Below are 16,326 nucleotides of genomic sequence, written 5' to 3'. Positions count from 1 at the left end.
CCGTGCTCGGAGGCCCTTTACGCCAGGTTCTGGCGTCGGCGTCTTGATTGATCCAGTGTCAGGAGATGGAGCAGGTACTGGCCTCGACTACAGTGGAGGCACTGAGACCGTGCTCGGAGGCCCTTTATGCCGGGTTTTGGCGTCGGCGTCGTGGTCTTGATTGACCCGATGTCAGGAGGCGGAGCAGGTACTGGCCTTGACTATAGCAGAGGCACTGAGACCGTGCTCGGAGACCCTTTATGCTGGGTTTTGGCGGCGGCGAGGATGAGCAAGCCCGCTGCTTGTTGCGGTCGGAGCAGTTGTCCCTTTTCCTTTTGAGGACATAGAGGTGGTATCACCTGTCTCTCCGGAGGCTCCAGAACCGCCAGGCTGGCTTAAAGCTTTTTCGTACAGCGCAGCCTTCAATGTCCGTCCCCGCTTCAGGGTCCGGTGGACATTGCCGTTGGCCATGGGGATTTTAACCCCGCACTTTGTGCTCCTCCTAAAGGAGGCCATGGCAAGAGAAGTCCGTTACGTCAGAGAAGTGGTCAAGCCGAAGGAGAGTCCAAACGAATGGACAAAGAGATTCCAATGTAAGAGCAAGCGAAATGCTAGCGAAGTTCCTCGACCTGCTTAGCGCGGCGGAATGAAGGAACTGAAGAGGAGCGGGCCACCAGGGGCCTTATATATGGGTGGGCGGGGCTACCGCCAAAAAGTTGCAGAAAGATACACTGCTTTCTGCCTGGAGATTCTAGAAGTTTTCGAGGATTGCTGCGCAGGCGCAGAATAAACCCATTTGTGTGAATTCGCAGATGACCACTCGAAGAAACACAGTTACAGGTGAGCAACCTGTTCGTTTAATGGCTTCTCAGTAACTTATATAAAGCCATGATTTAAAGTTAGCTTCCAAATCCTACCAGGTCTTAAAGGCATTAGCCATAGCCCCCCAGTTAGATGTAACACTGTCACTGCTAAATATCAAACAAAGAGGAGGGATAGGGATGCACAAGCCAGAGGTTCATAAGTTCCTTTGCTGTCATGATAAACCATGATTTATTGGGACATTAAAACTATTTCTACGGTCACTTATTAGTGATATATAGCCATATATGGGTATATTTAATGGCAGGTTACACTCCTAGTCCAAGTGATGACAGTTTAAAAACAAGCTAAAATGCATCTTTTCAAGCAAGGAAGAGGAAGTAGCCCCAGAGAGTGCTATTACCCTGGAGCCTTGTTATCTTTTCACTGCAAACTCTTGAAGCTTACTGTTCAGGTGCTCCTACAGTCATGCTTCTTCATCAGGAATTGGAAGGCAAGCATTACTGCCCAATGCTGAATACTTGGGCTTTAGATTACTCACATTAAAGGTGAAGTACTATGTTCAGGCACATACTACTGGATATGAATCTGCACCTATACAGAGTAAAGCTTTATGCTGTAGCACTGAAATAGATTACTATTCTTTACAAGCCCTAAGCATATCTTAAAATGGACATCTCCCCTGAGATGTCAGTTTTTGCTCTTTGAAACATGCCAAACAAGAGCTGTAGTGAAGTTCTGCTAGCAAAAAGCTTTATGCAGGTACGTACCTGACAAAGAGGGGCACATGGGAATATTTAACAAATAGGGGACACTAACATGGAAAGGGTGCTCAGTGGGATTTATTTATAAAATGTTAACCACCATGAGAATTTGAGAGGTGGCCTAAGAATCAATAACAAAACAATAAGAACAGTGTGGCTGATGCACAAGATGACACACCACTCCAGCTGTAACAGTCATCATTCAACCCTTCCAATGGTAAAGACAAAATTACTCAGCAATGATTAATTACATTCTGATCTAAAAACAAACACACAGAATTTAGAAACAATTCTAAATAAAATATTTATTTATAGAGGAAAAATGGCAGCTCTTTCTCAGAAAGAAAATTAAATTTGACTTACAGCACCTGTTGTTACAAAGCACAAGAGAGACAGAGACAGTGAGGTCATGTTGTGTCATTTAATGTTTCCATGCACCATTCTGATAACTGCAATGGAAATTTCAAAGGACTGAACGATCCACAACAGCAAGGCTTGTGGGGAACATATCTATAATTCTTTCTTAAGTCTCATCTGGCTAATATGAACTACAGTTTTCCCTACTTTTCCTTCCCTTCTGAACTAGGGTTTCATGGTCTTCAGTAATTGCTCATTATCATTTTCTGGATGTGAAGAACTTTCATCTCTATGAGGAGTCCAGGTATATTTTTAATGCTGCCACACTTGTGATACCTTTTTTTCTTCTCAACAGATTTCAGAAATGAAAAGTTGTGCCAATACAATTGCTTACCTTTGGTGTCCTGCATGACAATGGAGCTGTACTTTAAGAAAGTTATCAGCAGGTTGCTGGTCTGCACATCAGCATCCAGAGGTAGCTCCACAGTGCTTATAACTAGGAAAGGTCAGATAAGCTTTATTGATCACCAGCAGTTTCCAAATCCTTCATGGCTTCCATTATGGCAGCACCAAATCTCACAGGCATTTTTCTTGTCTTCACAAATTTTGCAATACCAGGCAATGCTACTAAAAATCAACCAAGTCTTGGAACAAGATAAATAAAGATAAACTGGCTCATTATATCCTAGGAATAAGAGAACAGCTTCCACAACAAAAAATTACAGAACTGCCCAAGGAAACAGATGTTTTTGTAGTATTTTACCACCTGCCTAATATCTTGTTCTCTGGGAAGAATCACAGAATCATAGAGTTGGAAGAGACCACAAGGGTCATCTAGTCCAACCCATGCCATGCAGGAACTCACAATCAAAGCACCCCTAACAGATGGCCATCCAGCTTCTGTTTAAAGACCTCCAAAGAAGGAGATTCCACCACACTCTGAAGGAGTGTGTTCAACTGTCAAACAGCTTTTACTGTCATCATGTTCTTCCTAATGTTGAGGTGGGATCTCTTTTCCTGTAAAATTGTAATCTTAAATGATAGAAACTCAAAAACTTTAATTGGATTGTTGTTGTTCCTAACTGGCCATCCTAAGACAACTACATCATTGAAGAAATATTATCCCAACATATTTTTCACTAATTCCCCTTTCTTGCAAAATCTTTTCAAATATTTCAATAACCACTCAAGGTCTTTATCCAAACATGGGATAAAAGAAGAAGCCCAGATCCAAGCTTCACCTGATACCCACGCAAATATATCATTTTTCTCCCTTTACTTTCCTTCTAAGAGTATTAAGGGGCTAGCCTAAAGAAAGAGACTCCTCCCTCCGTAACTGTTATCCTTCAGCCTGTGAGGGAGAGAATAGGCTGGCCCAGCTCCATCAGGGCTAGCCTGAAGAAAGAGCACCCTCCCTCCTTAACTGTCATCCTTCAGCCTGTGAGGGAGAGAATAGGCTGACCCAGCTCCACCAGGGTTAACCTGAAGAAGAAGAGCCCTCCTGCCAGTCCATCTGCCTTGGTCCAGGGCTCAGAGGGAGAGAAGAATGCTGGAATTGATTCCCTCCCCCCCACCTCCACCATTCCCTTCTCCTTTTGTGTCATATCTTTTTAGATTGTAAGCCTGAGGGCAGGGAACCGTCTATTATCCCCTCTGTTGTACGCTGCCCGGATTCCTAGTGACTGGGCAGCATATAAATAAATCCTATTATTATTATTATTATTAGAACTAGCAGATGTAATATCAGAGTCACTGGCAATAATCTTTGAGAACTCCTGGAGAACAGAGGTCCCAGCAGATTGAAGGAGGCCAAATGTTCTCTTCATTTAAAAAAAAAAAAGGGGGGGGGGCAAACATTTACCACATGGTTAACCTGACATCAATACCAGGAAAGATTCTAGAACAGATAATTAAACAAAGAATCTGTGAGCGTTTAGAAGGGAATGCTATAATTGCAAAAAGTCAACATGGGTTTCTCAAAGACAAGTTGTGCCAGACTAATCTTATATCTTTTTCTGATAAAATTACCACCTTGGCAAATTAAAGGAATGCTGTGGATGTAGCATATCTTGATTTCAGTAAGGCCTTGTGACATTCCCTCAAAAAAGCTAGTAAAATGTGGCAGTGACAATGCTACTATAAAGTGGATATGAAACTGGTTGACCAACCAAACCCAAAGGGTGCTCTCCAAAGGTTACTTGTGAAATAGTACATGTGAAAGGTATCTAGTAGTCCTAGTAGACAACAAATTGAAGATATGGCAGCTAAAAAGCTAATGCAATTCTAGGCTGCATCAATAGAAGTATAGTGTCTAGACTGAGGGAAGTAATAGTACCACTATAGTCTGATTTGTTCAGGCTTCACCTGGAATACTATTGTCCAGGTCTGAGCACCACAGTTCAAAAAGGATGTTGAGAAGCTGGAGCATGTCCAGAGCAGGGCAACAAAATTGGTGAGAAGTCTGTAAATCATGCCCTATGAGGAGATACTTAGGGAGCTGAGTATGTTTAGCCTGGAAAAGAGAAGGTTAAGGGGTAATATGATAACCCTGTTTAAACATGTGAAGGGGTGTCATATTGAGTATGAAGCAAGCTTGTTTTCTGCAGCTCCAGAGAAAAGAAACTGGAGCATTGGATTCAAACTACAGGTGAGGAGATTCCACCTCACCATTAGTAAGAACATCCTGATAGTAAGAGCTGTTCAACAATGAAACATGCTTCCTCGGAGTGTGGTGATTCTCCTTCTTTTGAGGTTTTTAAACAAAGGCTGGATAGCCATCTGTTGGGAGTGCTTTGTTTGTGTATTCCTACATGCCAGGGGATTGGACCGGATGACCCTTGAGGTCTCTTCCAACTCTTTGATTCTACGATCAAAGGACTCCTGGACTCCTGGATCACTAATACTGTCTACCATTAAGAAGCCTATAAGCCTTCCTTTGTGCTAAACAGTACAGCAAAGTCTTATGTGCTTCTTCTTGCAGGGAAAAGGGTGCCACAACTGGGGTTTAAGAACCACATCCAATACTTCAAATATAACAACCAAATAATATATATTGTAAGACCTACATATATTTTGCTGTCTTTGCTTCTGTGGTGCAAAAGAGAAATTTGGGGAATAACAAAGTAGTTAAAGACTGGTCAGTCTGGTGACAAACACATTTTCTGTGTATCATTCCTCCATATTTTAACTAGAAAAGAGGCTGCCCTTGCTCACTGCTAACAGTGGCTACAGCTCAGTATCATAACCTACCATCACAAGTACACAACCTTCCCATAGTACCCGTAATCCACACAGCAATTTAGCTAATATCCATTCAGCAGTTATAATGAGCCCTTCTGGAGCTGTTATGATGCACACCATGAATGAATATTTAACAGCAGCAAGTGAAATCACTACTTAAGATACCACGGTGACAGGCATCTCAGACACAGTTCATGCAACAGAAAAAGGTGAGTCTTTTATTTTTAAAATATATATATATTGATGTGTAGAAAGTTATTGTATATCATAACTTGCTCCCTGTAGCTTTGATTCTTTCAGAAAGGAAACAGATATTATTTTGAAGCTGGAAAAAAGTGTTTAATCAGTGTTACGAGCAAGAGGCAGAGCAACTGGTTTCAAACTATAAGCCTGTTTGCAAAAATTAAGCAGCTGGGAAAACAACCAGAAACATACATACAGGGTCTCACCTAAATGCTAAAGATACAAGTCCAAAGGAAAAGTGGCCTTTCACTTTGAATCTGAGATATTTAGTATGCTATAGGGCATTTTGTTATTAAATTATAAGGCCCCTTATAAGAGGGAGGGGAATATTCCTAGCATCACTTTTGAAAAAAGAAATCCAAAAATTTAGAGGACCTTGAAATAGATGGGCATGCTTTGAATGATTGAGAAGACAAGAAAAGGGGATGAAAAGCATAAAGAGAGGACAAAGACCTTTCCTGATTCAAGTCAAGCTGAACATTCCTCTATTATTGTTAATCGACCTCCCAGCAGAAGGAAGCCAGTGCTCACTAAGCCTGTTTGCAATAGTCTGTGTTTGTCTATGTAAATTAGAGGAGTAAGAGGTAGAGAAAGAAAGAGGGAGTGGGCAGAGAGAGTTCTGAAGGTAAGCACAATTTTGCCTACTGCATAAAAAAGTGTGTGGGTGGATACATTTGCAGTGGCAATCTGAAAGAAGTCTAAGCAGCTCCCAACCGTCAGCATCATATGGAATACATATGCAGAGAGGTAGAAGACATAATTTTTTAAAACTGAAGCTTTTGATATCCATGGCAACCAAGAGGAATTTATTTTCCCAGAAAAGAATGTTCCTCTGCTAAACTATCAGAGTGACCTGAATAGCAGCTGTAAAAGGGTACAACAGGCAGCTCTTACCCTGAGATGCTTACAAACTGAGCTCTATTGAAATCTATCGCATTCTTTAATTGAGCCATTTGTGATGCATAAAGCAGTCAACATACACTGGGAAACTATGCAGTCAGGTTTAAACCACCACACCTTTGAACACCCAATGATGAACTGGCTACTGCTTAAGGGCAACTGTCCTCCCACATAACAAAATCAGTCAGAGGACAATATTCATTTGGGGTCAAATTATGGTCATGTCACACAAAATCCTCCTGCTGAGGTTCATTTGTTCTGGTGATGGAGTTCCAGATACAGTTGAAAATCTTTGCTTTCTGCAGACAAAATGGAAGGTGCTACCTTGTTCACATCACAGACAACCAGAAAATAAGTACAACAGCTCACCATCAGAAGAAGGCGGTGTGGTCCCAAGTGGAGTAACTGGGGTTGTTGGAACTGGGCTTACTGGCATTGTCACCAGACCAATTTCAGGATGACTCTAGGAACCAAATATAGATCAGTTAGAATCCATGTGATCTCCACTACCCAATAGGACCTGCACTTCAAAAGCTGTCAATTGCTGCCCATGCATATGGAAAGACTGAAAAGTACACCTTAGGTCTTCTGCCCCCCAAAACAGACAAAGACCAGAATCTTGTTGATACGCTATGCCAATGTAATGATCTGTTATGCTAGCAACTGAACTTTTAACTCAGGTTGTGCAGTAGCTCAAGAGGAGGTAAAGTAAAGCTGTCATTCTCATCACTGGGAAAAGAAGATTGGTACCTACCATAAATGATCATTCTAGGAAGGCTGAAGTAGCAATCCACAGCCATTGAGATATTCTCTTGTGCCAACTAATCAAGGCAGGAAACCAAAATTCCAAATCAGTTTTGTTACATAGCCTTACATGTTTTTATCCTTAATAATTATTCATAGAAAAGAGCCAGGATAAAGTGTAATTATACACACACAAACACATTTTTTTTATTATTGCAGCAAATGATGGGACAGATTGCTCCTTCAGCCTTTCTAGATTTATAATTCACAGTAGATATCAACCACTCATTCTCAGGTCTGAAGGACAATCCACAACCATTGGGATATACCCAAGTTGAACCTCTAATAATAATAATAATAATAATAATAGGATTTATTTATATGCCGCCCAATCACTGGGTGGACTGACTGCCTGTTTCTTTAACCCCTGCTTGTATAACAGTTCGTCCAAAGGCTGCCTGCCCTGACTTAAATTTGTCACCTTTATAATGTCTGATAAATGTTGATGGTTCCTTCCTCCAACTGCTTTACACACTTCATTCAATGCAAATGTTATTCTGAATGATGCTGTTGTGGCCATTGATCTTGTCAAATGAGCCCACATATGCTGTGGTCTTGGAGTTCAGGAGTAATCATAGCACATGTAAAAATACAGTTTTTTCACCATCTGGAAATCATCAATTTAGTTCCCTTGAATCCTAAAGTTCTGGAATGAAAAGAAACAAAGCTTCTGTACACCTTATTGTTTTTGTCCTTTCTAAGTAAACCTTGGCCATCCTCCTAACATCCAATGAATGCCACTGTCTCTCTAGCAGATGTACTGGATTTGGACAAAACATTGCTAGTTCTAAAGTCTGACTCCTACCTATGTGTGACATAAGACTTTAGAAGAAATGAGGGATCAATTGTCAAAGATAATTTGTCTTCTTCAAACCTGCACAAATTAGTTCTTACCGACAGATATGCCCTCCTTGCTGAAGCAACTGCTATAAGAAATGATACTTTAAATGTCATTAACCTCAGAGATGCCTCACAAATTGGCTTAAAAGGAGCTTTTGTAAAAGTACTCAGTACCAAATTCAAATCCTACATAGGGAACCTATGAGGGACTGGTTGGACTTGTGAAGTCATTCCTCTCAAAAAATCTCCTGACATGCGGATGGGTAGATTAAGGCTTCCCATTTGCTTTCAGCATGGATGACAGACAGCAACCTGCTTTTTAAAAGTATTAGGTCTTAGACTTTTGTCTATTCCACAAGTCTATTCCTCTTTTCGTCAAAGACAAGATATCACCTGTCCAAAATTCTTCTAACACTAAATTCTGCTCACAACATTTCCAGAATGCCCTCCAAGTGGTTTCATATATCCTCTGATCTGACTGCTATCTAAATGCTAAAATGGTGTTTGTTACTGGCTCTGTGTATCCTTGTTGCCCTAAAGTTTTCCACTCAACCTCCAAGGGATTAGATCTAACCATTGTGGGTTGGGGTGATAAATTGAAACTTGAGTTAACAGAACTGGTCCAGTAAGGATATCCAATAAGGATTTCCCACTGACACATATATTAGCAGAGGATATCAAGATCTGCACAGCCAGTGTGGTGCAACTGAGATTTTTGCTTTTCAGAATTCTCCATTCTGAAAGTGTAGGGAATGTATAAAGAAGTCCCTTCAGCCAAAATTTTCTCTTAAGCTTTCTCCCCAAATAATAACTTTCTCTTGAAGGGAATGTTTACCAAGCTGGTTCTTGATGTCTGGTCAGCCTCCCAATGTTTTAGCCACAAGGATCTTCTATCAGCTGTAGTTGTCATAATGAAATGCACTGCAAATGTCTCACATCAGGAGCATACTGAAGTACTTCTCTAGCTTATGTAATAATCTTTGAACCATTTAAGCACTTACATCTTCTGAACCCACTATTTCTTGAGCCCATGGAATGGGAAGTCCTGGCAAACATGGAAATTGCAACTGGTGCTCTAATTAATGGGGCTGAAGCCTCTTGAGACCTTCTTACAACTGGATCTATTCTTTTTTCACCTATATCTTTTAAGAATGTGTCCCCTTCCCAAGGAACAACAGCATTTGAAATTAAACCTGACAGTTTAGCTGTATCCACCAATGAGATCATTAATTCATCCACTGCTTTTTTCCTCAAATGTATATAATTTTTTTACCATTTCCTAGGAGTCTCTTAGAATTAAGAACTGTCTCCCATTCTGACTCAATTAATAATTCAGTAACAATTTATGGCACAGGAGTTTCTGTAGCACTGATGCACTTTCTTTTCCTTTCCCTTTTCTTTTCTGAGTTCTCACTTTGCTCTGGATCATCCAGACCTAAAATAACATTCCTTTAATAACTCTTTTGAAGTTGTCAGGATCTAATAAATTACTCTTCTTTTGATCTCATGAATCCTCATCTGAGGATCCTACATCATCCAAATCCAAATCTCTATCTCAATTGCTTAACTCTACACTCGTCCCTCCATATTTGTGGCTTTGACTTTTGAGGATTTGATTATTCACGGATTTTATTAACATGTTCTCTCTAGGAATATTTAGGTCCTCCAGCACAACTCTATGATCAACTTTAACCAAGTGTTGCACTGCAGGACCTAGAGATTCCTAAACAGAACACTCCACTAGGCATTTGTAGCTCCTCCAGTGTAATTATATGGTCAATGTCTAGCAGATGTTGACCACAGATTGACTGGAGGACCTAGAGATTCCTAGAGAGGTGTTCTCTCAGGTAAAACATAGCATTTTTGTGTGGGTTTTCCACATTCATGGGGGTTGTGTGCCCCTAACCCCAGTGACTGTGGAGGGACAAGTGAACCTCCTGCAAGCTTAAGTCTTCTCTTTCTGACTCTAAATCTGACATGTCATTAGCTTTGTCTAAACTGTTTTTTGCACTTAAAGATATTTTTAAGGGGAAAATGCTTTGATTTTTCTGTGCATGTTCCTGGTTTCTCTGTAGGTTCCTGAGTCTGTTCTATTAGCTGTTGTTCCTGAGAATCTTCCTGTCCATCACTTTTCAACTTTTCCTTATAGACATTCTAAATTCGTTAAGTTTGTATTATCATTATTTCTAAAATTAATTGTTGCTAAATTAGAATAAGAATCAATTTCATTAAATTAATTAAGTTATCCAAATTCACTGCAGTTGATATATTTAAAAAATTGAGGGTATTTTGAATCTCTTTTCCCATTTTTGGATTGATTCTTAAATTATGGGTTTTTTTGCATATCATAATTTTGTTGCTGAACTGCATCATTAAACCCTTTTGGTCAGACATTGACCAAACTGTGAGTCTATACCTGAGGCCAAGTCTGGGAGAATACTGGAGCCAGGTAATTCAAAAATGTTTCCTTAATCGCTCAAAGTGTGCATCTCCTCAACTGAAGACACAGTCGTCTCTGAGGGCTGAGAATTCTTAGTTTCTGTCTCTCCCTTCTGCCTAGAATCCTCCAATCCAATATGGCAACTGGAATGTGCAAATGACCTTAAATAGCTCTTTCTCCCTTTTTCCCTCTGGAGAGGCAACACTGGTAAATCTATCGTCTTCATTTTCTCTTTATTTTTAACTTTTTAAACTTTTTTAGCCTACTCTGAGGTAATTATTTTTGGTCTTGCTACCATAGCATTTGAATCTAAGCGCTGATGAAGGGACCTTCCTACCCTATCACTCTCACTAGATGTTAAAAAAAAATTCTTCATGATAGACTCCAACGCCTATTCAGAGGTATGTCATATCTTGCTCTATAGCTTGCACACTGGCAGCTGATTGAGCTGTTTTGGTATTAATTTTCTCATCCAGCAGCTTTTTCTATTTCTCTGATGGTATGCAGAGAATTTCTCCATCCCCATCTGAAACTGGGGGGGGGGGGGGGATCTCTTTCTTTTTTAACATTTCTCCCTGTTTGTGCTTAATTTTCTCCAACATAATGCCCAGTTAACTAGATTTTAATTTTAATTGTTGTGTTACAGAATGAGAAAGACAGGGAAATTGGAAATTCATAACCAGCTCACAAGGCAAGAGAAGGAAAAGTGAAGGGGAGCGAGAAGCAGGCAACAGTTTGAATAGTTGTGGAATTTTGGTCTCGTACCTTGAGCAGCTGGCACAAGGGAATATCCCAATGGTTATGGATTGCTCCTTCAGCCCTCTTGAGAATGACTGTGCCTTACTTCCTTCATAGCTGCTGTACCTGTGGCTTTTATGTCCTGTCCTACCACTGCTGCGACCCACACCAGTATTTACAGCAGCACAGGTACCCCATAGGTTCTCAGTTACAAGAAACTGGCTTCTTCTGAGTCAAATGACTGGTCCATCTAGCCTGGTATTATCAGCTATGACCGGTAAAGGATCTACATGTTTTAGGGAAGATCCCTAATCCTACCAGGAGTTCCTTGGTATTCCCTATTGGCATCTCATTAAGTACTAACTAAAACAAAACCTGTTTAAATTCCATAATCAAATGAGACCCATTGACATGGTGGAGACAGCTACTGAGAAAGCAAAATTTTCCTCCCTATCCTTATCCTGCCTCTCTCAATATATTTCTCTACATAGAGCAAGTCAATGCATCAGACCGCCATCCCACTGCTTAACCCAAGTGCAGTAGGCAAGGACTAGACTACATAAATGATAGTTACAGCTTCTCCCTTTCTTTCACTAGTTCTTCTGTGTATTTCATCTCAACCATCAGCTTCCATCTAATTTCTGGTTTAACTTTATACCCAAAAGTGTTCCATTTTTGTCACTGTCATCCATGAGTACAGGCAACATTTCAGATCAACATATTATTTTATTTTATATCTGTCAGCGAAGTCTGTCTCACAGTGCCTTTCATATCAATGCACTTCCAAATGTTCACTCTGCAGCAAGCAGTGTGATGATTTGAAATGTGTTCTAAAACTACCAATCTGCGTTTAACAGCACACTTCTAGAAGCTTGCCATGGCAGAGATCTAAAATTTCTGCTTTACTAATGGACTCTTTATCAATCCATCCTGTAAGAGAATACACAGCCAACTGTTGTAGGCTCAGTTTTTGAAACCACCCTCTAAAGCAAGTTTTGAAAATAAATTGTCCACTGGAATATACAGCAGGCAAACTGCTGTGGGCCTGAACAGATGGGCCAAAATAAAGCTGCTTCGGGTCACTTTGGAGGTATGCTGTTTAAATGACACAGCATCTTAAGAGCCCAGAAGATGTGCCAAAGCAGCACTCTAATCCTTAGGACCAGAGCGTGGCTTTGGTGTGGCTTCTAGTCTCTTAGGATGCATGAATCATTTAAATAACATACCTTCAAAGTGACCTGAAGTAGCTTTATTTTGGCCTGGAATAAAGCTTGGATTTTCCCATTAAAGGGTTTTATAACTCCTGCGTCAGCTAAGTGGTAACAGCACCACCTAGCCACAAAATAATGACACAACACTTCTGAAACACAACTTCTAATATACCGTATTGTATATACTTGACTCAAAAAACCTGGGTCGATTTATCCATGGGTCAATGCAAGTGCTGTACCTCAACTCAAAATAGGAACCATCTCCTGCTCTGAGTAGAGTGACAAAAGGTAAAAGCTTAGTCCATCCCAGGAGAACCTCAAGGAAGCACCAACCCCCTCTATTCTCTCCACTGTTGTGCCGTTTCTGACCCTTTTGAACGCTCAGACAGGAAAATAGCGGCATTCTTTGGCATCATTTTCCTTTTCTTCTTTACATCCTTTGTTGCATGCCCCTAAGTTTTACCCTCAACTTATACATGGGTCATATCAAAATTCATAATTTTGGACCCAAAACCTGCCCTCGACTTATCCATGAGGTCAACCTTATAGTCAAGTATATGTGGTAATATTGTGGAAGTCAAGTTCCATTTCTCAACCAAAACATATTCCTATTTAGCTCTGTTTTGTGGTTCAGTCTATGCAAAGCAGAAACAAACCAAATAAAGTAATTCAAACAGATGAACAGGTTGCTCACCTGTAACTGTGTTTCTTCGAGTGGTCATCTGCGAATTCACACAAATGGGTTTATTCTGCGCCTGCGCAGCAATCCTCGGAAACTTCTAGAATCTCCAGGCAGAAAGCAATGTATCTTTCTGCAACTTTTTGGCGGTAGCCCCGCCCACCCATATATAAGGCCCCTGGTGGCCCGCTCCTCTTCAGTTCCGAATGAGCCGCTAATCAGCGCGGCAACAAGCGTTGTCAAATGAGCAGACACTGAGGGGATGGATGGGCGGGTTTGTGTGAATTCGCAGATGACCACTCGAAGAAACACAGTTACAGGTGAGCAACCTGTTCTTCTTCTTCGTGGTCTCTGCGAATCACACAAATGGGTTTAGACTAGCGAGCTGTAGTCTGTGGAGGAGGGAGTGTCAAAATCAAACAGTCACATGACAATAAATATGCAAACTAATACCTGAGTGATTTATTTACAGTAGACAGGTTAGTGCATGGCAGACAGTAACACTGCCCTCCCAAAGGCTGCATCATGCCTGGCCCTTGCATCCAGCCTATAATGTCTAATGAATGTCAATGGCTGGGACCAGACAGCTGCCTTACACACATCCTCAAGGGGGATCCCGGTCAAAAAAGCTGAGGATGCGGCTACCGCCCTAGTTGCATGGGCTCTAATCCGACCTGGTAGAGGCTTCCCTGCCAGTTCGTAGCAAAGGTGGATGGTGTTGGCCACCCACTTGGAGAACCTCTGCGGTGACACCGGCAGCCCCTTCTTAGCTTCGGAGTAACACACAAAAAGTCTCTCTGAACGCCTGGAAGCAGCAGTCCTGTTCAGATAGAACGCCAGTGCCCTGCGGACATCCAGGGCATGGAGCTGGCGCTCAGAGTCCGTGGTCGGATTGGGAGCCAGAGTCGGCAAAACAATGTCCTGGTTGATATGAAAGGCAGACACCACCTTAGGCAAGAAAGTGATGTCTGTACGGAGCACCACCTTGTCCTTATGGAAACGAAGGAAGGGTTGGTCCATCCTCAGGGCACACAGTTCACCAGCTCGGCGGGCTGACGTGATGGCTACCAGAAAGGCCGTCTTCCAAGTCAGGAGTCTCAGGTCCGTGGTAGCTAAGGGCTCAAAGGGCTTGGATACCAAATGTGCCAGGACGGTGTCTAGACACCACTGCGGTGTAGGGTCTAGAATCATGGATGCAAATTGTTGAATCCCTTAAGGAACCTCTTTATGAGAGGATCCCCAAACAGGGAAGGTTTGTCCTGAAATAGGTAGTGAGATGAAATGGCTGACAGGTAGTACTTGATAGAACTCAAGGAGAGACCTGCACCTGTTAAAGTCATAAGGAATTCCAGGACTACAGGGATGGAGACACGGGATGGTGGAATGTCCTTTGCTTGTAGAAAGGTTAAGAACCTATCCCATTTGTAGGCATAGGACCTCTGTGTGGATGGTCTGTGTGCTGCCTTAATGATATCCTGTACACCGGATGGAAGTGTCCTCAGGATCGTATCCTCCATGCTACCAATGGGAGAGATTGCATCTCGGGATGGTGGACTTGTCCGTCGTGGAGAGATAGCAGGTCGGGCCGGTGCTCCAAGCGGAGATGGTCTTGCGCTCGTTGTAGGAGCGGAGCAAACCAAGGCTGCCTGGGCCACCACGGGGTTATCAGGATTGCGTCCGTGTGGTCTGCCAACATCTTCGAGAGGACCCGTGTGATCAGAGGAAACGGAGGGAAGGCATACAGGAGGCCCTGAGTCCACTTGAGCTGGAAGGCGTCCCCTTCCAATCTTGGCTCTCTGTACCGTGAGCAAAATCTTGCAGTGTGGGCGTTCAGCCGGGAGGCAAACAGGTCGAGGAGGGGGGTTCCCCAGCGATTGAAGAGTCGGTATACCACCTCCGGATGCAGTCTCCACTCGTGGCAAGTGGAGGGTGACCTGCTGAGATGGTCTGCAAGGTCGTTCTGATCGCCGGGCAGATGGATGCATTGCAGCAGAATCTTGTGTTCTATACACCATTCCCAAATAAGGATGGTGACTGACAGCAGAGTCCTCGACTTTGTACCACCTTGTTTGTTGAGGTAGTACATGACGGTGGTGTTGTCGGTGAGAAGAAGTACCACCTTGCCCGCGAGGACCGACTGAAAGGCTCTGAGTGCTTTCTCCACGGCAAGCATTTCCAGGACGTTGATGTGGAGAGTAGCTTCCGCCGGTGACCATTTGTCCTTTATTGTAAGGTCCAGTGTGTGGGCGCCCCATCCTTGCAGGGAGGCGTCCGTAGTCAGGGAGAGATCTGGCTGAGGGGGTAGAAATGGCAACCCCACACAGACGTTGTCGGATTGGAGCCACCATCGTAGAGACCTCTGTACAGTCCTCGGGATGGTGAGCAACTTGGTAGCCGTGTCTCGGACGGGGTCGAAGACGGAGAGAAACCAAGATTGAATGGGTCTGAGGTGCAGTCTGGCCCACGGTGTGACGAAAGTGGTAGAGGCTAGGTGTCCCATGGCGACTTGTACGGCACGGGCCTGAAGGCGTCTTTGGCGGAGGCAGGGCTGCAGAGATGTACAGAGGGTTTGGAACCTTGTCTCTGGAAGGAATGCCCTCATCTGTACAGAGTCCAGTGTTGTTCCTATAAAGTCTATTCGATTGGAAGGAGTCAAGTTGGACTTGTCGAAGTTGACCTGTAACCCCAGTGCTTGCAGCAGGGATAGGGTGAATTCGAGTTGCCCGAGTAAGATGTCCTTGGAGGGCGCTGTGAAGAGCCAGTCGTCCAAGTATGGGAAGACTGTGATCCCTCTTTGACGCAGGTACGCCACCACGGGTGCCATGCACTTGGTGAAGACCCTGGGCGCTGTGGAAAGGCCGAAGGGAAGGACCCGGTACCGGTAGGCGTTCTGGCCGACGGCGAAGGCGAGGAACCTCCGGTGGTCCTCCAGGATCGCAATGTGGAAATAGGCGTCCCTCAAGTCCAAAGTCACGAACCAGTAGCCTTCCTGCAGGAGTGGTAAAATAGAAGCAAGGGTTACCATCCTGAACCTTTTGTAAATAATAAATTTGTTAAAGGCCCGTAGATCCATTATGGGTCTGAGGCCAGAGTCTCTCTTCGGTACGGTGAAGTATCTAGAGAAAAAACAGCGCTTGAAGTCAGAAGGGGAGACGGGTTCAATGGCGCCTTTGTCCAAAAGAATGCGCACTTCGTCAAGAAGGGTGTCCGAGGGGGCAGTGGAAACAAAAGCTCCAGTTGGTGGGAGCTGGGAAAACTCTAGGGCATAGCCCCTACGGACGATGTTAAGTGCCCAAGAGTCACTGGTAA

The 16,326-nt window shown here is 43.0% G+C and overlaps 1 protein-coding gene across 1 annotated transcript in view; it reads right to left on the bottom strand.

Annotated features, from left to right (window-relative positions):
* LOC149318433 (armadillo-like helical domain-containing protein 3) overlaps window positions 1-16,326 on the bottom strand; it is a 236,313-nt gene that overhangs the window by 176,055 nt on the left and 43,932 nt on the right. Inside the window, exons 14-15 of the mRNA XM_089509700.1 lie at window positions 6,675-6,768; window positions 2,317-2,418 (exon numbers count right to left, since the gene is read on the bottom strand). Of these exons, the coding sequence (XP_089365826.1) occupies window positions 2,317-2,418; window positions 6,675-6,768 (196 nt within the window). The remainder of the gene's footprint in view (window positions 1-2,316; window positions 2,419-6,674; window positions 6,769-16,326) is intronic.

This window comes from Sceloporus occidentalis, unplaced genomic scaffold, assembly GCF_023333645.1.
Source record: "Sceloporus occidentalis isolate IW3139 unplaced genomic scaffold, rSceOcc1.0.p SCAF_2, whole genome shotgun sequence".
NCBI classification, from domain to species: Eukaryota; Metazoa; Chordata; class Lepidosauria; order Squamata; family Phrynosomatidae; genus Sceloporus; species Sceloporus occidentalis.
The sequence above is the reverse complement of the archived record's forward strand: the minus strand, read 5'-3'. Positions and strand labels throughout refer to the sequence as shown.